At 39.6% G+C, this 24,150-nt stretch overlaps 1 protein-coding gene and 1 non-coding gene across 4 annotated transcripts in view; one reads left to right on the top strand and one right to left on the bottom strand.

The window, feature by feature from the left end:
- Positions 1-2,707: 2,707 nt before the first annotated feature.
- ABHD3 (abhydrolase domain containing 3, phospholipase) overlaps positions 2,708-24,150 on the bottom strand; it is a 66,464-nt gene continuing 45,021 nt past the window's right edge. For all 3 annotated transcript variants that reach the window (XM_032421256.1, XM_032421258.1, XM_032421257.1), the window contains 5 exons: positions 15,509-15,621; positions 9,531-9,704; positions 7,408-7,456; positions 7,163-7,328; positions 2,708-3,570 (listed from right to left, as the gene is read on the bottom strand). In XM_032421256.1, the coding sequence (XP_032277147.1) occupies positions 3,392-3,570; positions 7,163-7,328; positions 7,408-7,456; positions 9,531-9,704; positions 15,509-15,621 (681 nt within the window). In that variant the 3' untranslated portion in view covers positions 2,708-3,391. The remainder of the gene's footprint in view (positions 3,571-7,162; positions 7,329-7,407; positions 7,457-9,530; positions 9,705-15,508; positions 15,622-24,150) is intronic.
- Positions 20,383-20,534, top strand: LOC116642893. Its single transcript, XR_004301422.1, has one exon. It is a non-coding gene; the product is annotated as a small nucleolar RNA SNORA62/SNORA6 family (small nucleolar RNA).

Genomic DNA, 24,150 nt, shown 5'->3' with positions numbered 1-24,150 from the left:
GACCAGACTAGACTAGGATGGGCTACAAAATACAAGAGTGCATTACACTATGAATATTGCACATAGTAAGAGAAAGCATTGTTCCATAAAACTTGTGTGTATTTACTGAATTTAAGATACTAAAAAATGTATAGGACTCTGTCAAAATTGAAAGCCACAGTATCCATTTGTATTCCTATTGTGAATACAATGCTCTGTAAGAAGGGCTCTGCATAAATGTTTGGTGATGACAATAGCAATAGAAACGTGAGGAGCTAGCAAGAAGAAAATTACATATACATGAAGTTAACTTTTTAAAACAGGGAGCTGGCTTACATGGTAGTATTTTCATGCTTATACTGCTATTACTCAACTAATGTTGCCTAAGAACCTACTCTGTTTCAGGCAATATGCTAAGTGCGTGGGATGTAGAAATAATTAAAACACAGCCCTTGTTTCTCAGAACTTGCTATTGTTTGGAGACACAGCTGGGGAGAATAGTCTATCCTCCATGTAGAAGAATCAACACTTGAAAATGCTCATCTCATTATAATAACTTACACACACACACAAGCACATGCCTGTGTAGCTGTATTTAATTTTTTTGTTTTATATTAATGAGATTATACCATATATATGAATCAACAGATTGTTTTCATTAAATAATGTGTCAGAAATACCTTTAAAAATAAGTACACATAGGGACCTCTGGGTGGCTCAGTCGTTAAGCATCTGCCTTCAGCTCAGGTCATGATCCCAGGGTCCTGGGATCGAGCCCTACATCGGGTTCCCTGCTCAGCGGGGAGCCTGCTTCTCCCTCTGTCTGCCACTCCCCCTGCTTGTGCTCTCTCTCTCTGACAAATAAATAAAATCTTAAAAAAAAATAAGTACACACAGTGTTATCTCATTCTTTTTAATGGTTATATAAGTGTGAATATCATAATTTACTCATTTCTCACTAAACAGGTTATCCTAAATGTCTGACCTATGACAAACTTGTATCTTTATACACCCTTGCTGGCTGTTCTATAGGAAAGATTCTTCAAAATGGGATTTCTAGATGTTTGATCTTGTCTTTTAATGCTGTCAAAATTTTTTGCCTTCCAAAAAGTTGCTCGTTTACATAACTTACCCACCATTGAATAACTATTTCCCCATACTATCATCAACACTATATATTATTAGTCCTGTATGTTATTAAACTTGTAATCTCATGGTCACAGATCTCTCTGTTTTTAAATTTTGCATTTCCTAAACTACTAGTGAGATTGTCCACCTTTTTATAAATTTATTGGCTATTTTTTTTTTGAAGTGAAGTGAAAGTTTATTAAGTGAAGGTAAGAACAGAAAGAAAAAAAGCTCTCTCGAGTGAGAGGGGTCCTGAATGGGTTGCTGTATTGACTATTATTCTGTGAGTGTCCTTTGTATATCCTTGCCCATTTTTCTATCAGGTGTTTTCATTACCAATTTTTAAGAGCTCTTAGCTTTGGGGGATAATAACCTACTGTATATTGCAAATGGTTTTCTCTGTCATTTTTATTCTAATTTTGTTCATGGTGGTTTTGTAGAACTGAAGTTTCCATGTTTATGTAATCACATCTGTCACTTCTTTCTATGTGGGTTCTCATTTTTATATTTTGCTTCAGATGCACCTGTCCATTCTAAAATTATACAAATAACCTCCCATGTTTTCATCTAGTGCTTTTATGGAGTAAAAAAATGTTTCTTTCTTTAACCTAGCTGGAATGAATTTTTGTATGTAGAGGGAGGTAAGCGCTACCTCCCCCATTCTAGCACTGACCAATGGGTAGACAGTTTTCTTGATGCAATTTGTTTAAAATTTAGAAGATAACTCTGAAAGGCAGGATCAGCCCCACATGAACCATACAGACTGAAAGTAATTATTACTATTGAATTAGAATATATGCTGCACAAAGAAAGCTCTGATGTTATCGGTGCTATCATCCTAGACACAGTTATAAGGAAGTCTACAAGTACATTATTAGGAACTCTCCAAAAAGTGGCATTTTTGGTAAACAATTTTGTATTAATATGCTTTTTTGTACATGGTTCTCTTAATGTGATACCTGGGCAAAAATATACATATTTTATAAATAGGTGGAAATAGTAAAAAAAAAAAGGGGGGGGTAAGAGGTTGAATGGTATGGAAGCTACCACTCTGGGCTGGCTAGCCCAACAATCATTGCCAATCCCCTTTCCCTTGCTTGCCCACACAACACCTGGAAAAGTTGACATGCTTGATTTCCCAGCCTCCTTCTCAACCACAGTGTCCATGTGACACAGTTCCAGCCAATGGATAGATAAGTGCAAGTCTTCTATCAGATATGTCTGGCCTCACTCTTTCCCCCTTTTCCTTCTCTGAACACAAACGCCCCAGACAACCTGTGTCTAGGAGATAACTAGCCACCCTGCTAAGTGGAATGGAAACAGGAAAAGCCTGAGTCTTTGATGACACTGGAAACCCCTACCCCCATCCTGACCTGCCTGGAGATTTTTTATTATGCAAAATAATTAAATATCATAATTCCTAAGTCACTCTTAGACAGGTTTCCTGAAGCTGAAAGTATGTTTAATTGGTACAAATGATGTGAACCCTATTTTCTGGGAACAGTGAAACAAAACATTTTAACATTTTTTACTAATGCATTCATGAAATTAGCATAAATTAATTTCTAGAGATTACTTTTTTATAAAGACAAAGAAACAATTTAAAATGATAGAATTTATTTTAATATATTGATATATATGTATGCACATACACTATTTTAAAAATAAGCATGTAAACTATAATCATTATAAAACATAAATCAGCCTTAATTTATTATTATCAGAATAAAAGAGCATGTATAGACCTCAGTCTAACATTGTCGCATTTGCCTTTTAAAGTTAGAATACATAAAAGATTTAGCGCATTGTATTTTATCTTATTTCAGTTTTCACATTATCATCATTAGGTATAAATACCCTTAGGAATGTGCCAACTTATAACTTACATTCAAATAACCAAAGTCTCTTAACAGTTATTAAAGTACCATTAAGTCACCTAAAATGAGTAATCTAAAAAAATACCAGCCTAAATTAAAACCCTGAGGAATTAAAATCTTTTTTACACAATAGTTTTGGTTAAGTGCAATTCCATGTTTGACTACTTTATTTAAGGTCATACTTGGTAAGGCATAGTAAAAATAAAATCTACATAAGTTACAATTTAAATCTATATTTCATTTCTTGCTACAAAGTTGTTTTGTTTCCCCAAAAAAGTAGTTTTTGCATGTCATTCTGGACCTCTTCACCACCTGCTGGCGTATCTGCTTTATATACAGTAGTTAAGATTTGTGCACTAAGCTGAGCTGCCTTTATATGGTGGTTCAGACAAAATGCACCTAAAGAGCTACATGCTTGAGAGTTCATGTCCATGCTCAACCATGGCCTGCACAAACTGCTTGAAGACTCGATCCATGTAAGTGGACTGCCTTGGCCAGATTCCCTCCAGAAAACCAATATGGCCTCCATAAGAAGTAAGGACCAAAGCAACATTAGGGTTTTGCCTGGCAGTTTCAACTGGAATAGCTTGGGGGGAAAAAAAGATGAGGGAAGAGGGGAAGTAAGAGAAGGAAAGGAGAAAGAAAAATACATAATTATTACCGGTTTCTATTAGGAAAAGTACATGCTTTTATTATTTCCAATCATTATAAACTGAAACACCATTACATAAATAAATATTTGTAGTAAGTATGGCTAATGGAATAAGTCTAATTCATATCAACCATTTATATTCAGTTATGTACTGAACCACCATTTTTGGAAGAATCAATCCAAGTGTTTACTCATAACATAAAAGTATAAAAAGGCCCAGTCTTGTTTTGAGAAAATAAAGTAAGGTAATTCAAGGAATGGTGAATACTTATATTATGCTATAAGATCCCCACTTATGTATTACACCAGGAAAACAACAACAACAACAACTAATCTTATCACCTTTGTGAGAATTATAAATTCATTATGTATGACTTTGGTTAATTTTTTTAAAGATTTTTATTTATTTATTTGTCAGAGAGAGAGAGAGCACAAGCAGGGGGAGCAGCAGAGGGAGAGGGAGAAGCAGGCTCCTCACTGAGCAAGGAGCCCGATGTGGGACTCGATCCCAGGACCCTGAGATCATGACCTGAGCCGAAGGCAGACGCTTAACAACTGAGCCACCCAGGCGTCCCTGACTTTGGTTAATTTTATATGATGTTAGATTCCTGAGGGGCCAATTGTTGGCCATATTAAGGACTCAAAATTATACAATAATTTATATAGTAACAATATATATAGATAGCAAAAAAGAGTGGAATGAAATACTCTCAAGTGGTAACAGTGTTTACATTTGGGTGGTTAAACACTGGTGATTATTTTTTCTTTTTCTTCCTTGTCTGACTTTTTTTTTTTTTTGAGTTTGTGATCTGAAATTTTTTTTAAAAGATTTTTATTCATTTATTTGACAGAGAGAGCGAGAGAGAGCACAAGTAGGGGGAGTGGCAGAGAGAGAGGGAGAAGCAGACTCCCCGCTGAGCAGGGAGCCCAATGTGGGGCTCGATCCCAGGACCCTGAGATCATGACCTGAGCTGAAGGCAGATGCTTAACCCACTGAGCCACCCAGGTGCTCCTTCATTGTCTGACTTTCTATTTATAGTCAGGAGAAAGAAAAATTTTATTTTGAAAATACAGCTGCTATATTTAAATAACTCTGTAGTAATGACAATCTTTTCCTATACTCTACAAAACCTATCCTGAGTAAAAACTTCACTCTAAAGGATGTGAACTGAAGTTCTTTTATTTTTATTTTTTCTCCCACGCTTAGAGTTTACAGTGAAAATATTTTGATTTAAGAGCATAATGAATCACAACCTGGCATGAGAAGTGTTTTAATTTCAGATACTGCTAAATGTTATCTCCTTAATTAAGGTAATGTGGTTGTTGCAGTATTTAGACTTTCATATCTTGGACGGAGTCTTAAGGGTAAATGAGCTAATTAAAGGTAACATCTCCCTACCACATACCCTTCTAATGAAGGAAAGGAAGCTGACACACTCTAGAACTGAGACCCTTATAAGATAGAGATGCTGCTGTGCCCAAATTGCCTGTTCAGATGATGCGCTCAGTTTGACCCCTTCACAACGCTCCCTGAAGAATAAACTTCAGGATCCTAAGTTAAGGCCCAGCAAGCCAAGCCCCTTACTTGGGTCCTGAACTCACATCCTTAGCCAGCCCCACCTAAACAAGAGTATCTTCTATCTTGGGATGAGGTGTGAGAGCTCAAGGGAAGGGGCAGGTGAAATGACATTTTATTTTTGCTTTTCCTTTTTCACCTTACATTAAAGGCTTTCATTTAGAATGCTTCATTTGCCTCTGATGGAATTATTATGAGTCCCAATTTCACACTCTGGATACACTCAGGAATTTCTAACACTGATAGTTACAGTCCTATCAGAAGAACAAAAGCTGTGCCACGCTGAGTGACTTGAAAGGGGCCGGCTGCCTATGCTCTCAGAGTGCAGACAACTGCCTACTATTTCAATGTGGCAAGACTGTCTTAAGGACTTGGGAAAGAATAGAGAACAATGAATTTAAATTTCAACCAAGTGGGGCAGGTTAACATGCTGAGAAATTTTGGTTGGTAAAAGAAGGGTCTGTGAAATATTAAAAAAGGAGAAGTACTACACTTCTTTAATCCAATGAAAGTAGGCTAAATAACCACCATGTAATTCAACTAATACTAAAGTTCACAGTTTCATTTCTTGCTTTGTGGTGAAAGGTCAAAAAGTCCCAGTCATCTAAAGTTACTTGTGATTAATCATAAATCACACAATAAAATGATAGGTGATTTTTATTTTTATATACTTTGGGGACTTTCTGAAATGTTGACAATACCTATATGTTGTGTTTGTAGTCAGATTACCTTTTTTTTTTTTTTAATGAAGTACTCCGGGAAAATGTTTTTAAACTATTTAGGGGGGGGAATGAGAAAAAAAATTATAAAAAGCATTTTGGAGGCACCTGGGTGGCTCAGTTGGTTGAGGCTGAGTGTCTGCCTTCAGCTCAGGTCGTGATCTCAGGGTCCTGAGATCAAGCCCTGCATTGGGGGTCGGGCTCCCTACTCAGTGGGGAGTGTGCTTCTCCCTCTCCCTCTGCTGCTCCCCCTGCGTGTGCTCTTTCTGGTGCGCACTCTCTCTCAAATAAATAAATAAATAAAATCTTAAAAAAAAAAAAAGCTTTGTGAAATTTCATTAGAAAAAGAATTAGAGGTCAAGTCTGCTGGTTCTTATGATGACTTCTAATTGCCTTATATTGCTTCAATGTATGAACATATGCGTATATATTTTTGCTACCAAATTCCCTATTTCTTAAATTAAGAGAGCAAGGAAGTTAATTTGGGCATAATTTTCTTTTATACAGTATCCAGGGAAAAGCGAATACTGTTTCCCTTCAAATGTGAACGAATGTGCTACACTCATTGAGATATTCAAGGACATCATGTTTATAAAGTCTCAAGTTCTCTTCCAGGTTAAAAGGGAGAAAAATTCCAAAGTCTTCTGCTTAAGAATCTGAAGAAGAAAAAGCAAGTGATGACAATGAACTTGTGAGGCACATAATCTGTCCAAAGAACAGTGTATCTGATTAAGAAGAAAAGGTTATAAAAAATTAGAACAAGCAAAATATTCAGAGTCATAATGCACTCGAAGCCTCTCACAATGAACTAGATAAGGGTCTGTGAAAGCATTTAAAATGACCTCACACATTTAGATACTAAGTTATTAGTATCTAGCTATATTCTATTGCAGTGGAAAACATTTTATATGACATTTAATTTCTCATTACTGTATTTTCTTTAAAAAAAAAAAAAAACCACCAGTATTTCTAAACAGCCAATTTGGGGCATCTGGGTGGCTCAGTCAGTTAAGCATCTGCCTTTGGCTCAGGTCATGATCCCGGGGTGCTGGGATCGAGCCCCGCATCGGGCTCCCTGCTCGGCGGGAAGCCTGCTTCTCCCTCTCCCACTCCCCCTGCTTGTGTTCCCTCTCTCGCTGTGTCTCCCTCAAATAAATAAATAAAACCTTTAAAAAAATAAAAATAAAACAGTCAATTCATGTCAAAATGTATAGAACTATGTGAATTTTACCATGACTTGGTGAGAAAACATCATCCACAGAATTCAGACACAACACTGGAATTCCTACTGATTTCAGTCTACGATTCGGGCTGGCATCGGTGTAATAATCATCAATAGTTGGGTATCCAAACATGACCGAAGTGAATCGCTTATCAAACTCTCTGATGGATTTAGCCTGAAACATAAAAACAGATGATCCCTGTTCTTGGAATCTGAAGAGGAAATCAAAATATTACATAAAGGTTCTCTCCTACCTTCATGACATGGTCCATGTCGATCTGTTTCACAAACATATGCCGATGCCTGCAGCAAAAATAATTCCAAAGGTCAAAAAAATTAAGGTGATTGCTATCTCCATCATACCCAAAGTACATAAGAAATAACCGAACAGTCTAACACAGGGCACAAAGGGGATACTCGATGAATATCTACTTAATCAGACTCAGCAGAAGTACACTGATATTTATCCTGAAGACATTTTTGAAAAGTACTTTTATTTTTTAGAGGAAGAGTGGGGTGGAGGGGCAGAGGGAGAGAGAATCTTAAGCAGGCTCCACACCCAGCACGGAGCTTGACGTGGGGCTCGATCTCCCATTCCTGAGATCCTGACCTGAGCCGAAATCAAGAATTGGACGTTTAACCGACTGAGCCACCCAGGCGCCCCAAGAGTACTTTTTTCTTAATTGAAGGACACTGAACTAATTTTGTAATAATAAACGTAAGTATTGTTTCATAACAACACGTACCTAAACACTGCTACTATTAAACCAATTTGGCTAAAAAGGCCTTACGTAAACCAGAAGCTTTCAACTGGATAAACCACTTGAAGACATTATTTTTAAATTGCTATGTTGAAAATTAAAATTTACATTTTATATACTTATATTTTAAATGGTGGTCATTTTTCTTTCTTTCTTTTTAAATATTTTATTTCTTTATTTTTAAGTAAGCTCTACATCCAACATGGGGCTTGAACTCACAACCCTGAGATCAGGAGTCACATGCTCTACTGACTGAGCCGGCCAGGTGCCCCTAAATGGCGGTCATTTTTCTTATATAACCAGTACTTTTTTTTTTTTTTAAAGATTTTATTTATTTATTTGACAGAGAGAGATAGCCAGAGCAGGAACACAAGCAAGGGGAGCGGGAGAGGGAGAAGCAGGCTTCCTGCTGAGCAGGGAGCCCGATGCGGGGCTCGATCCCAGGACCCTGGGATCATGACCAGAGTGGAAGGCAGATGCTTAACGCCTGAGCCACCCAGGCGCCCCTAACCAGTACTTTAATTCCCAAATCATTTTCTTTACTGTTCTTGCTACTGGCCCCCATTTCAGTGACAATGAGTAATTAGTGATCTTTTTACTTTTATTTTATTTATTTATTTATTTGAGACAGAGGGAGAGCACAGAGGGAGAGTGAGAGGGAGAAGCAGACTCCAAGCGGAGAGCCTGATGTGGGACTCGATCCCAGGACCCCGAGATGATCTGAGCCAAAGGGAGACGCTTAACCAACTGAGCCACCCAGGCGTCCCAGTTAGTGATCTTTTTAGTATTTTAAGCAATATTTTATAATCAACATCTGTAATTTAATAAATAGGCTAAGTTTAATCCAATGTTTAATGTCAACTTTCAGGGTATCTATGGTTTTCGATAAGTCCTGTACAAATTGACTAGAATTTTTATTTAGCATTTGTATTCCATTGATCAATTCACCTAAAAATGATGGTAATAGTCATCAAAATAGAAACAGAAACACCTCTGTTCTTTGGTATCACACCAACTTAAATGGTAGAAGACATACAAACAATTCCAGAAAACTAATGCAAACATAGCATTCTGGTAACGTTAAGAACTGTGGGGGCTGAGAATATCCAAGTGAAGTGCATTCTCCTAAGCTTCTAAAACATACTATGCTTGTAAGCATATGCTTAAGAAACTATATTATTCTGCACTAAAAACACTTAATACATTGCTTACAACCTAGGAAAGAATTAGGTACTAATAGATTACCAACAGGTAGAAAATCCGGGGAAATAGCCCTCATGTTATTCAACACAGTCAATGCTAACATTTTTAGTCTTTTGGAATAATTTAGAACAGTGACAGAACAGTGATCTTCAAAGTGGGGGCACATATCCTAGGGGTTGTACCACTGAGATACAGAAAGAAAACATTACAACTTGTATCTACATTTTTAGCTTATACTTAAAATATTTTACTTTTGTATATACTTATAACAAAGAATATTTGGGTACAGTAGCAAATGCATATAATGTAAACATAAATATACAAATATTAGCAGTATTGTACTTTACAACTTTTTTTCTGTTGGGGAATGTAATCCAAAAGTTTGGAGACATCAGGCTTTAAAGATGACTCACTTATTAACGGAAGACTGGAGGCAAGTTGTCAAGTAGTAATTAAAAAGCAGCCAGTTGAGTGGTTTCTCCAATGACTCAGAGCAAGCAAAAGTATTCCAACCAACTGAAAAAGTTGCAGCTGCCTTCAAAGGAGTTTTTGGCCCAATTTTGCCCAGGTAATTCAAAAGCAGCATTCTAAAATGGGGAGGAACAGGAAACTTAGTGATGAATTTGTTATCTCAAGACATCTCATTTCTTTTAAGATTTTATTTTTTTATTTGAGATAGAGAGAGCAGGAGCAGAGGGGCAGAGGGAAAGGGAGAAACAGGATCCCCACTGAGCAGGGAGCCTGATGCGGGACTCAATCCCAGGACCCTGAGATCATGACCTGAGCCAAAGGCAGACGCTTAACCTACTGAGCCACCCAGGTGCCCCAAGACATCTCATTTCTAACTACGGATTTTACATTAACTATGGAGAAGAAAAACATAAACCCATGTTTAAGGCCTTCATCTTGGAAAAGCATGCAAGTATTTTCATTCTTTCTTTACATTCATATAATTATTTATCTTGCAGTAGACTATATTGTGAATGGGACAAGGCATACAGTTATTACTTACATGTATATCCTTCTATGAAGAGAAATATAAGAGAAATCCCCTGTAAAAGTGGGGCTTTTCCCCTCCCTCCCTTCCTTGCCTTGCTTTTCTTTCCTTTCCTTTCCTTTTCTTTTCTTTCATTTTTAAAAATGATATTGGGGGTGGGGCGCCTGGGTGGCTCAGCCGTTAAGCGTCTGCCTTCGGCTCAGGTCATGATCCCAGGGTCCTGGGATCGAGCTCCGCATCGGGCTCCCTGCTTGGCGGGAAGCCTGCTTCTCCTTCTCCTGCTCCCCCTGCTTGTGTTCCTGCTCTCGCTAACTCTCTCTCTGTCAAATAAATAAATAAAATCTTTAAAAAAAAATGATATTGGGGTTTATTAAAAATATGCAAATCCTTGGGCCCCAGCTTCTAGGTGAATGTTTTAGTATTTGAGGAGTGTTTCAGGCAAACTTTCCTATAATAGGCCACAGAGTAAATATTTTGGGCCTTGCTGGCCGTATAATATCTGTCATAACTACCCAACTCTATGATTGTAGTGCAAAAGTAGCTATTGATAATACATAAATGAATGGAGATGGCTGTATTCCAACAGAACATTACATACGGATGAAATTTATTTATTTATTTGTTTATTTTTTTAAAGATTTTATTTATTTATTTATTTGAGAGAGAGAGAGAGAGAAACAGCATGAGAGGGGAGAGGGTCAGAGAGAGAAGCAGCCTCCCCGTTAAGCTGGGAGCCCAATGTGGGACTCGATCCCAGGACTCCAGGATCCTGACCTGAGTCGAAGGCAGTCGCTTAACCAACTGAGCCACCCAGGTGCCCTATATGGATAAAATTTAAATTTCATGTAATTTTCACATGATACAAGCTATTCTTCTTTTGATTTTTTCCAACCATTTAATTTTAATTTTTTTTTTAATTTTTTTTTATTGTTATGTTAATCCCCATACATTACATCATTAGTTTTAGATATAGTGTTCCATGATTCATTGTTTGTGCATAACACCCAGTGCTCCATGCAGAACGTGCCCTCCTCAATACCCATCACCAGGCTAACCCATCCTCCCAACCCCCTCCCCTCTAGAACCCTCAGTTTGTTTTTCAGAGTCCATCGTCTCTCATGGTTCTTCTCCCCCTAATTTTAATTTTTTAAAAGATTTTATTTATTTGAGAGAGAGCATGAGAAAGAGAGAAAGAGAGAGAGCACACAAGCTGGGGGAGAGGCAGAGGGAGAGGGAGAAGCAGACTCCCCACTGTGCAGGGAGTCCTTTGCAGGGCTCGATCCTAGGACCCTGGGACCATGACCTGAGCCTAAGGCAGACGCCTAACCTACTGAGCCACCCAGATGCCTCATTTATTTATTTTTTTACAAACTTTATTTATATAGGGAGAGAGAGAGAGTGTGCATGTGAGCCAGGGGAAGGGGCAGAGGGAGAGGGAGAGAGAATCTTAAGCAGGCTCCGTTCCTAGTGCAGAGCTGACATGGGGCTCCATCTCACAACCCTGAGATCATGACCTGAGCTGAAATCGGGAGTTGGATGCTTAACTGACTGAGCCACCCAGGCCCCTATTTTTCAACCATTTAAAAATATAAGAACCATTCTTACCTCTTGAACAAAAACAGACAGATTGCCAGATTTGGCCTGCAGGCTGTGCTATGCCCACCTTTGGCATAGACGAGAGAGCATGAAGGAATGGTTTTCAGACAGGGTTGCACATTGGAATCACCTGCAGAGCTTTCAAAATTATTACAGACATCTGGGTTTAAGTTCAGAGCTTGTGAGTAATCGGTCTGAGTGGGCATCCTGGTTGCCTCTGAGCCCTTGCTCCCTAAAGTAAGTCTCTAAAGGGCTCCCTAGCATAGAGTTAGACTTTCTGAATTGTGGCAGAGCTCCTTGCCCTCAAAGTCCCTTGTTTTCTCTTCCTACTCTTTTCTGTTTTTTGTCCTTAATTATCACATATTTTTCCCTTTCTTTGGTTCTATCAATTGTCCTGATTTTAATCTAGTTCTATTTTGGTAAGAGGGACAAGAATGGGGTTTAATCTAATACTAATGTCAGAAATCTAAGTTTAACATTACCAACTAAGAGGGCGCCTGGGTGGCTCAGTTGGTTAAGCGACTTGCCTTCGGCTCAGGTCGTGATCCTGGAGTCCCGGGATCGAGTCCCACATCGGGCTCCCTGCTCAGCGGGGGGTCTGCTTCTCCCTCTGACCCTCTTCCCTCTCGTGCTCTCTGTCTCTCATTCTCTCTCTCTCAAATAAATAAATAAAATCTTTAAAAAAAAAACAAAAAACATTACCAACTAAGAGAAAGAATGAGAATTTAAATTCAGTTAGTCATTATATTTTCCATTCTTTATTTCTCCAATTGCCTAGGTTCTGAAATAGGAGAAATGGGTAAAAATTCTGTCCCCTTCACTTTCCCAGCCCAAGTGGCTTGCAGAGTGAATGGGATGAGGTTTTAGATAAAAAATGGAAATTGTGTTTCTGCAAATGACTCTTAATAATGACTGTACTCCTGGGATACAGGACTGTGGTTCACTAAGTCATTTAAAGAATGATGTTTACTCTCCTGCAAAGCATTCATTCTAGAGTCCTAGTTTTGGTCATCCTATTCTTTGGCTGGAAGTCAGAGAGTGCCAGGAAATTGGTATAATGGGCAAATTGGAAGGGTTGGAAGGGAAGCTCTCAGGAGTAGGAAGGACCATAGTGTCCACGACCAAGTACTTCTTGACTATTATTCAGGAGAAAAATAATATCAAGATGTTACTTTCAAAAGAGGATGTTTTATTTTGACAGAGAAAGGACTCCATTTTTTCACCAAAAGAGCCAGAAAAAGAATCCATGAGTTAAGAGACTTAAGAGGCATATCAACCCCAATGTATGGACCTTATCTGGTTCCTGACTCAAACACAGTGTAAAACCAACCAACCAACCAACCAACCATCAACTGGGGAAATGTGATGCTGACAAAATATTTGATGAATTTTAGGAATTATTGTTAGTTTTGTTCAGGTGTGATAATGGTACTGTGTGTATGTATGTGTGTGTGTGTGTTTTAAAGAGCGACTACCTTTAGAGATACCTACTAAAATATTTATAAATGATATCTGAGATTTATTTAAGATAATCAGAGTTGGGGAGGAATGGAGGGTGATACTGATAAACAAGATTATCCACGAGTTGATAATTACTGAAGCTGTGTGAAGAGGGTTGATTATTATTGAAGCCAGGTGGTTAGTGGTTAGTATATATGGGGGATCATTATACTCTTCTCTTTTATATATACTTAGAATTTTCTATACATTCTTTAAAGCTTGTTTACCAACTCATTGGGAGACTGAAACCTGACTGGGTCTAGCATGGTGTGGATTCCTTGGCTAGACTCAGTTCTGGCTTAAATCCCCTACTTTGTCCCAGACATCACAGGCTTGTGGATTACCCCAGTCTACAGGGGCCCTGGACATTAGGATCTTCGACAGACTAGGCTTTTGTCTGTTGCATTTCCAAAAGAAAAAAAAAAATGTGTCAAGCTATAAAACACATCCCCAAGTGGTAAGCCCACTTGGGAACATGTCACAGTGCTAGGCAACTAGAAAGGGTGCTTCCTTCAAACAATTTACAAGACATTATTATTCAACCAGCTGCAAAGGCTAATGGTCAAGTTCTGCCTTCAGGCACCGAGGCTTCAAAGCGACATGAATAGGCATCTCCCAGGAGCTTCTGAATAGAGAATCTGGGCCTGTTTATGTAAGGTCTGGCCTTTAAAAAGTCAAGACTTTTTATGATTAAGGGAAAAAGTTCAGCCGGCACCCTGTCCTCTACAGTTCACATTATAGGGCAAAGGAAAGAGATATACATTGAGCACAATTCAGAGATTCTGCCTGGGTTTTCTGCACTGATTCAGATTTCTTCCTTTAGTAGGTCAAGTCAGACCTTCCATGCTAATGTTAGAAATGTATTCTTCTCTTTTTAGTTTTATGTTTATCAGAATCTAAAAAGCTATGGTTAAAGACTATTTTTCAGAATCTATCATTTGTAAAGCCTGTTCATTTTCAAGTAAATATGCTCCTAAGATGTTCTGAAAATTGAAATGGCAGATAGATCAATTACAAAATTAAGAAAAAATACCATTTTCTACCTCATGTGTTTGCTGATTTTATTTTATTTTTTATTTTTATTTTTTAAAAGATTTTATTTATTTATTTTGACAGAGAGAGAGAGACAGCGAGAGAGGGAACACAAGCAGGGGGAGTGGGAGAGGGAGAGGAAGAAGCAGGCTTTCCACGGAGCAGGGAGCCCGATGTGGGGCTCGATCCCAGGACCCTGGGATCATGACCTGAGCCGAAGGCAGATGCTTTTTTTTTTTTTTTTTAAGATTTTATTTATTTATTTGACAGAGAGAGACACAGCGAGAGAGGGAACACAAGCAGGGGGAGAGGGAGAAGCAGGCTTCCCGCCGAGCAGGGAGCCCAATGCGGGGCTCAATCCCAGGACTCTGGGACCATGACCTGAGCCGAAGGCAGGCGCTTAACTGACTGAGCCACCCCGGCGCCCCCCGAAGGCAGATGTTTAACGACTGAGCCACCCAGGCACCCTGTTTGCTGATTTTAAAAAGTCAGTTTTGGAACAAGCATTTAGGGAATCTAAGCATATGAAATTCCCGATAATTAAAATTTTGTATTTTATTAAGTTCATAATCACTGGAACATAAAAAATATACACGATTATTAGTAGAAATGAATAAATATGGCATAGATGTTCCAACTAAGCCCCAGTGTAACTGCAAGAAGCACAAATTATAATAATATTCATATGCTTAAAAGAGCAGCTGGAGTAAGGGTTAACAATAAAATGTCAGAGTTTCTAGGAGAGCATTCCAGGGTAGGCCCAATTGCCCAGCAACAAAACAAAACAAACAAAAACACCACCACCTGGAGAAAAAAAAATTTTTGAAGGCCTCTTCAGCCGGAGAGAGCAAGAAGTGATTATTTCTATGCCTGGAGTGATGAAAGTCAGTCTCCGAGGTCAGCTTCCAGCGTGGTGCCGGAGGACACACTTACAGGGACAGCTGGGAGTCCATCAGGGAAGCTGAAGGTCAACATGGCAGCTCCCAAGTGATGGAAATCAACGTCAACAAGCCTTCAGGCTCCCACAACCCTGAGGATCCCAAGGAGATACTTGCATCCTTTTCACCACAGAGCCATAGTTGCCAAGGCAAATAGCAACATTCGCCTGGATGAACTTCTTCCTTCATTCAACCACATGTGGTAAAATCAGATAAAAATAATCCAACATTCATTTTTAAAATGTCTTTGTAGCTTATAGTCTCCTGAAAGAAGCACTCAGTAAGGCCACTTCTCTCTCAGACATTTTAGAAAGGAAAAAAACCTTACCCTCCCATCGACACCCCTGCTGCCAGGAAAGGAGCAGAAGGGTACAGACTGTTCACGTGCTGAATAACTGTCTCCAGGTCTTCCGTGTTCGCACAGCAGTAAGTCCTTGGTGTCTGTAAGGACAGACAGGTGAAGTGCAAAATTTTAAATTATGAGGTTCAGGATTTGTATAATGCAGAAATGTAAAAAGAGCAAGAAGACAAATACGAGAAAATAAACCTTTGCATATACAATGAGTAATAATAAGCTATCATATTCACATCTTGCAGTATATGCCATTTCAAGTCAACACTCTCCGGAGTTGGCACTAACCAAGAGACTTTGGTCATGCAAGGAAGGCTTGACAGACGTAGGGCAAGACCAACACAAATACCTTAAATGAAATAGAATACACAGTACCATATTCAAATGTGTCTCCAACCCAACAAGGACAGAGTCAATTTAGGAAGAAAAAGTGAAGAATTACACTTTTTTTTTTGAAAACAAAAAAAAATTATGCCTGACAAAGCTGAAGGAATTCTTTATTAAAAAAAAATAAGCAAGCAAGCAAACAAAAGAGACTTTACAATGATGCCACAAAATTTTTAAGTTGTGGCTGGTTTCTAACTGGGGAACTGTTTTCCTTGTCCTGAGTGCTGTCCACCAAGGAGGGAGTGTGGTTTTTTGGCACTGCTTTCCCTCTAGATAAGGCAATTTCCAGTTGCATTTATTAATCACATATGTTCTTTTACAATAATATATCCACAGAGCCCCAGCTGCACTACACTGCAACAGACACTTAATATGTTAAAATATGTAAAGCTGACTATGCCTCAATCCATAACGCATTAAAACAAATGGTTTTCATGTGAACTTCATCAATAAGAGCTCTGTTTCTAGCAGGAAAGCTTCACAAATGCTTTGTTTGAGCTGAGGGAGGAGAGGGCAATCCTCTCTGTAGAATAAATGTGAGAGTGTGTACATGAATATGTGTGAGTGTGCATTTGTGAGATAAAATAACCAGAAACTGAATAACACGGAGAGGAATCTGGTTAACACTGCTCTAATAAAAACAGGGACCTGGACCATCTTGACTTTACTATTCCAATAAACCATGATCTCAATAGTAAGGTCATGTTCACCCACCATTCAATCACTAACGTGAAGCCTGAGACATCCACAGTTTTTAACGATCCTTCCAATTAAACTCAAGCCTAAAACACTACCCACTGCCAATATCATCTTTTTGAGGTCTGCAAATATGAAACTCTGCAAAAGACAAATGTTAACCTGATAAGATTTACAGTGGCTAAGTTATTAAATAATTAAGTTTGTGTCTACAAAACCCTGAGGAAGATCCCATTATTATATCTATTTTATATAGGAAACTGAATTTAGAGACGTTAAAAGACTCCTGGCACACCTTACCAGCTAATACGAGACTAAGCTGAGATACTTTTAAAAAAATCCTTTGTGATTAAGTGCATTTGAAGGGCACAAATTCAATGTAAAATCTAAATGGAATACTATCTAGTACCATGCTCATTCATAGAGACTGCACAATTTGTCACAAGAATTCAGGTGAAGAAATCCTTACGTGGTATTTTTATTACATGTGAGTCTATTCACACTGCACGGCTTTAACATTTCTGACAGTCACCACATGTACTCTCGTCACGCAGGCTTGAAGTGAATGCATGCACACACATGGGTACACACCAATATAAACACAGAAGTCAGGGTATGAGAAAAATGGCCTGTGGAAAATGATTAAGATCAGAGAATCTTAGTGCCAGGAAGGACCTGGTTCCTTATTTACACGTGAGGAAATTGAGGTCAGCAAGGTTGAGTAATTTGCCAAAGGTCACAAAGCAGCAGAGCCTGGATCAGCTGTTTGTAGTAAGTACACGACTTCTTGTAAAGCACTGGGATACCATGAGGGATTCAGTTAATAAGTCAGCATCTGGTACCCTCAGATACAGGAACTGATTTTGTCTGTAAATGTTTTTCTCCAGATGGGTTACATTAATATCAAATCTGACAATACTAGCATGGATCAAAGTCGCCAGAACTCTGAAATTCAGCCAATCCAGAGCCTTGCTGGCATGGTCCTGCCTCCCGCCAGCTACCCCCTTGGCTTCTGTGATGGCGCTACCCCATTCTCCTCCTGCTGCTGGCTTTCCACTTCCCGCCTGCTTCCTGTCATTCTCCCCACAACCCCGGCGTGAATACTCATTCCCAAAAGTCTTGTCTTAGGCCTGCCTCTGCTTCTCTGGTTAATACTTGATTCCTGAGGGTCTTACCTACCTTCCTGGCTTCATCAGACCACCGCTGGGCAACGACCAAACCAACTCTCCACCCTCTCACCTGATCTAGAGCTCCAGATCCAAACTTCCAAGTTCTAGCAGGCAGCTTCACTACTGTGTTCTGTCACTACTTTGAACTTAAAATGCCCCAAAGTAAACTCTTCTCTTTATGAACACTATAATGCTCCTCCTAACTTCCCATTTTTAAAAAAATAAATGACACCTATATTTTCCTAGTTAAAACTGTAGGTGATATTGCCTTCTCCCTTTCCCTTAATCTCATAGCCAATGAATTGCCAAGTCCTGTAGCTTCTTCCTCAGTGTCTTTTCGGGAAACACCGGAAATCCCTTCTTTCCACTCTAGTAAAGGCCTGGTATGTTAGATTCTCCTGGAAGAGCCCCTGAGACAGACAGGATGCGAGTGCAAGCAGTTCATTTGGAAGGTGAGACCAGGAAGCACCAGTTGGGGAATGGTGAACTGAGTCAGGGAGGGTAGGAAGTCAATAAAGACTATGGGACCAAGGCAGTTTGTGGCTATGGGCGACGGGGGACCCAATCCTCTTGAGGCACTTTGGGACACCATGTGAGTATGGCTCAAAATTATCCCAAATGAGTGGCGAGACAGCTGGGTTCCACCAGTCCTCTTCAGCCACTGGTTGAAGGCTGCTCCTGGAGGATGTTTACTCGCTGGCACTCCTGGTTGGCCCTGAGCACAGGTCCAGCAGGCTCCCGTGGCTAGAGAGGCCCCCGTCAAAGAGATGTGAGCGTTTGCAGGTGAAAGTCATCAGGTACGCGTGCATGGGAATGGTAAGTGCCCCAAGGGTAAAGATGTGACAAGTCTATGGCACCGACTGTCTCTGCTACCAGGCCTTTCCACCTCTCACTCGGACGGCTGTAGTAACGACTTAACTAGTTAACTCCCAGCCTTTGCTCGTAACCACCCCTGCTCGTATCTCCCACTCACTGGCTGATTAATCCTCCTAAAGAACATTTCTAGCTCTAATCATGACAGTGTTTTTGCTTAAAACTCTTCATTAGCTTCCCACTGCTGACTGAATTAAGGACACATTCTTCTGCCAAGTGTTCAGGGCCCTCCACAGTATGTCAAGCAACCTTTCCAGCTCTGGATTTTACCATTTCTCCATAGGTACAGAGTCACGTCAATGAGACACCACTATTGTCTTGTGTGCTGGCCTCATAATATCCTTGCTACCTGTGTGGACACTTCATCTGCCAAGTGTCCTTCACCATCAACTCTGCCTGTTGAAATCATGCCTTGCATAAATATCAGGTAAACGGCCAAGACTTGGCCCCTGGTCTTCATGACATCACAACCTTTCCCATTCTACCCCTCATTGTCCCAGCAAGTCTGCTCCTGGCCCACATTATCTACTACCTGTCTATCTACTACTATCTTACTTCTATCTCTGACAGTCAGTAAATACTTGTTGAATTGAACTGAAATACACAGGACTGAAAAATGAGAAGGCCTGATTAATAACTTCTGATATGCAAAACTATGTGGTTATATCACATGACCTCTTGCTACTTAATGGTTCCAACAGGAAACATCATATGCCTTCTTTCTTCACAGGACTTGAGATCACTAAAGAAGGGTCTTCATCCAGGATACACAGCAAAGACACTAATGGGAGCCATACACTGAATTCGTAGGCCTGGCAGAAATTTTCTTCAGGTCTAAAAATATAACTAGCAGCTTTTTAGACAAAATGTTAGTTAATTCTCAGTTGCTAGGGCTACTAATGCAACCAGCCACTAATCCTATTGCAGTAATTCCTGTCTTTTTCCATGCTTCCAGAACAGAAGTAGAGTAAGCCATATCTAATGAGAAAAGGGATTAAGGGAGACCTTGCAGCATTCAGCTGTGTGGTAAAAACTCTTTTACAGTGAGACGAGGATGGGAAAGGTATTCTGGAAAAATGAAGAAAATCTAAAGGACAGATAATCTTCCAGCAGGTGTTTGGGCATAAATATTTTATAAGTTAGAATAATTTGAAAATGATTACAAACCAAGATTGTTCAAATTGTTCAGCTGCAGCTATGATCTGAGAGAAACAATAGTAATTTGTTTAATGGCTTTTAGAGGTTCGTTCAAAAATATCACTGAAGAGAATAATGAAGTAAAATTAATTCTAATTATTCACACATAACAGATGAGAAAAGAGTAAAGCATATATTTTATATTCATCTGTGGACTACATATAATCTATCCTTCTTAATCCACTTCCAAAAAGTAGACAAACTGAGTTCTCCCTAACCTGAAAGAGAATTTTCCTGTCCTGGTTTAGAGGTCATTTGTTTTAAAATGTAAATTTCATTTAAAAGGTGGTGGTTTTTTGTTTGTTTGTTTGTTTGTCTTTGGTCTAGAAACAAATTAAAATGCACCCTGTTAATCAGGTAGCCTGACTCTCCCTAGCTCTTCTGGAAGGAGATGAATTTGCTAATCTGCGGTATAAGCCACAATCCAGGACCCTTCTCTCAGTGCTGGAGTGGTCTCGCATCCAGTACTGAACTGGGCCCGCTAGTATTTTAGTTTTCCATCCAGCAATATGAAAACTGAAAAAGACACTTCCATGTCTTTTTATAAAATCATTTCAATTCCAGCTGGCCGATGAACTTACAAGTGTAGGTGGTGTGCTACACGAGGGGCAAGTCTTTCGCTAACACCACAAGGGTCTCTGGCTCCATGAGGGGAGTTTGATAGTATTTTTGCTACAAGTAAAATAATAATAATAATAATAATTTCAATTTCACTTTTATTTTATTGTAATGTCTGATAATCATCAGGAGCTTAGAATATTTCATTTTACAGCCTTCCTCTCTCAAGTATTTAAAGATCTGTACTGAAATATTGGATAAGATGCTGCTCAAAGGAACTCTGTGATTCTTGTGTGCACCTAGGCGCCCAGAAGAAGCAATCCTTTCATGAGTACGAATCATGCTTCTCCGCTGATCTCTGCAGCATGTTTTTGTTGTAGCTGCTGTTTTGTTTTCATTTCACCCACCCCCGGTCTAGTACCTAGTGATCTGCCCAACTCGTTAGGAAAACTGATCTTATTTTTAGGAGATGATGTCGTTAAATAGGAAGTCAGAGAAAACAACAGGAGGCACACATAAATCAAACTGGCACTTTAATGAATAATCATTTTATCTAGTCGTTGATAGACAGGTAAAATGACCAAATGTCTCAAAGTGCCCGGGACTTTGATCGTTTCTTAAAATAACCAGCCGCAAAACAAAGGACCCCAAGAAATATCCTGGCCACCTCTGAGGCCAAGATGGCCTAGGTGCCCCACTCCACTCATTTCTACATGGCTACACGCATATGCACTCATGCTCCACAGTGACACCACGGTTTTGTTAGCGGCTTGGAGCAGACCAGCCAGGTAGACAGGAGTTATCCTTGGTGCAAGCGCCTAAGAAGCAAGTCTCCTGCCCCGCCCTGGCTGGGTTTGGGGCCAGAGGTGGCTCGCCAGGGAGGGAGGCTGCCACCTCACAGCAGTCTTCAGCCCTGCCTGTACTTTAGACTCACTGGGGAGTGTTGAGACAAATCACAGACACTTGGACTCCACCCCAGACCAAATGAATCAGGATCTCGGGGGTGGGGGTGGGGGGAATGGGGTCCAGGGATCAGTGTTTTTAAAGCTTCCCAGAGGATTCTAATGTGCAGCCAGGGCTGAGAACCAACTGCTTGGAGAATAGAAGAATAGAGAAACAGGGTGAGAGCAGAAGAATAAAGGAATAGGGTGAGAGCTGAGCCAAGAGAGGAGAAGGCTGCAGTGACAAGAATGATAAAAGGATCTAGAGTGACTTGGGAAGAGGGAAATCTAGTGCTATGGGAATTCCTTGCAGCACACAGGGAAGTCCTGCCAAACACTGCATAGCTTATAGGATCACCTGGCCCCTATTAAGCATTCAATAAATGGTAGCTAGCTATTAAATTATTATTATTATTCCTAGAAATTCTTCAATTATTTAAACATTCTTCCTTATTTGAAAATTGTTTAACTATAGAGAATTGTACAGTCTTTTGTGTACCCACCACTTACAAGCGTCAGTATTACTGAACTGGACCTAGCAATGTTAGGAAAAAAACTCTAAAGGATTCAATACATTCATACCCGTATCTGGCTGAGATCAAGCCTTCCTGGGTTGTTCTGATTGGGGTGGAGGAAGGAGGGAGAGGTAATTTTTGGAGCATTTAGGAAAGAGCAGACCTGGATTGGGTGCAATGATGTTTAGTAGGGAGGTATCGGGTATGGGAAAGAGAGTGCCTGAAGGTGTGAGTCTGACAAATGAACTGTGTCCTGACTGGCCCTGCTCTCTATGTTCCTCCCCTTAGACCATAAGGAAGGTCCTTAATCCCTTCTGAATGCCTACTTCAGAAAATGGAACTCAGGAGGGGAGAGAGCATTATATCCTTCCCATCCCATTGGCTTCCAAAGCTAAGGTGGAAAAGCTCAGTAGGAAACAAGAGCTGATTTCTGTAGATCTGCGTCCTTAGGGAACCATCCATTATCTGATGTTGAGGTAGGAACCCTCTTGTTGAAAACCCCTTTGATCTCTAACCCCGGATTTTCAGCCTGACTTGACTTAAAGCCAGTGCTGAAAGGTAAAGACATTCCAACAAACAGCCTGAGTTCCTGCCCTGAGACCACTAATCAGTTTTATGACCTCAGGCCTGTCACCCCACTTGTCCAGAGGCGTCCTCATCTAAAAAATGAGCTTTTCAGGATTAGAGGATCCCAAGTGCCAGGCCAGGATGAGATAAGCGCTGGTGTCAGAATGTAATAAGCACGCTGCTTCTCTCACCAAGAGAATATTGCTCTAGGACACTCTCCATCTCCTATAGCTCGCAGCCCCAGGGAGGGCAATGTGCCGGCTTCTCACTTGCTATTGAGCAAGGCTTTTGGCTTTTCCACAGTTCTGCAATGTGTAATTGGAAATCACGACAATATGGTAGTGGAAAATTCTTTTCTTATTCTCCTCTTCAGGAGTCATAGTAATCCCTATGAATTCTAAGTATATCACCAACATACTTCAGCAAAACTTCTCCTTTTGCATTTCTTCCACTCCTAGGAGAACTGCTCACTCTAACTTCCATTTCACCTTTGCTAGCTCTTTTAGGTTAATTTCAGTTAGAGAATGTGCCTTCCTGTTTGATCTTTGCTGATTCATCTTTTGTTCTTTTTTATGCCCACAGGAAGGTCTTACTTACTCTGGGTCTGAGCTACATTAAATCCTTTCTGGAACAAGGTGAGGTATAAATAAAATAAGAGTTCCTCTAGTCTGAAACAGTAATTGTTCACAGCTCTAAGGGCAGAAAGAAAAGGATTATCAAGGGAACTAAGTATCAAAGATAGCTCTAATAATCAATATTGGCATCTCATTTTTGTGATCTAGTAGGGTACAAGAAGTATATATTAAATTATAATTAATTTATTCCCTTAAATTTCTTTTTTAAAGCAGTTGTTTTCAAGCATATAATTGTAATTACATTTCGGTCATTTTACATCTTTATTCTTTTTAAAATTAGATTACATTAGCCTTTGTGATACAGATAATTGCTGGAGGTACTAGTTCATCAGGATCCAACCCAGTGCTCTGTATAAGACTCCAGAGACTAAGCTACTCTTACCCTCTCATTTAGAACTCTAAATTCTTTAATATAAAATAGAAGTTTTATAAAATAAAAATTTAAAAATGTTTATCTGTATACTATCCCTTTGTAAGAACTCGAGGTGTTCTTGGAGATTTTTCAAAAAACCAATTAATGTGATGGGTAAAAGTTACTGGGTTTGTTGCATTCTTTCAAAGTTAACTTCCAATTAACTTCCATTTAACTATGCTAAGGGTAGAAGGTTTTTCAAGCTTCTTGCTCTTCTTTTCTCTCCTCCTTCCTTGTGTTGTGTTTCAAGATTCTATCCATAGACCTCCCCCTTTTGCTGTTCAAGCCATCCCTGAGCAATCTCGACCACTCCTGAGCTCCAGGTTTCACTTTGTACCACAATCTGTTTCTTTCTGCAGCTTGTACATCTGTCCTGAGGCCCAGTCTACAATACCCAACTGTTTATTAGAAATTTCCACCTGGATGATCTCAAAGCACCCAAAATCTCTAAAACTGAAATTTTTTTTACACCAAAAAAATCTTCAAAATCTGGCCCAACCCCTCTAGAAGAATCCCTGTCACTTCCTGAATGACAGGGAGTATAACATAATGGTCAAGACCATAAGCACACAGTCAGACTACATGGGTTTGAATCCTGGGTCTGAATTTCCTGGCTAGGGCATGTTCTTTTTTTTTTTAATTCTTTTATTTTGTGGCTAGGGCATGTT

The sequence above is a fragment of the Phoca vitulina genome, unplaced genomic scaffold, assembly GCF_004348235.1.
Source record: "Phoca vitulina isolate PV1807 unplaced genomic scaffold, GSC_HSeal_1.0 scaffold24, whole genome shotgun sequence".
NCBI lineage: Eukaryota > Metazoa > Chordata > Mammalia > Carnivora > Phocidae > Phoca > Phoca vitulina.
Note: the sequence above shows the minus strand (reverse complement) of the source record. Positions and strands in the feature narration are given on the sequence as shown.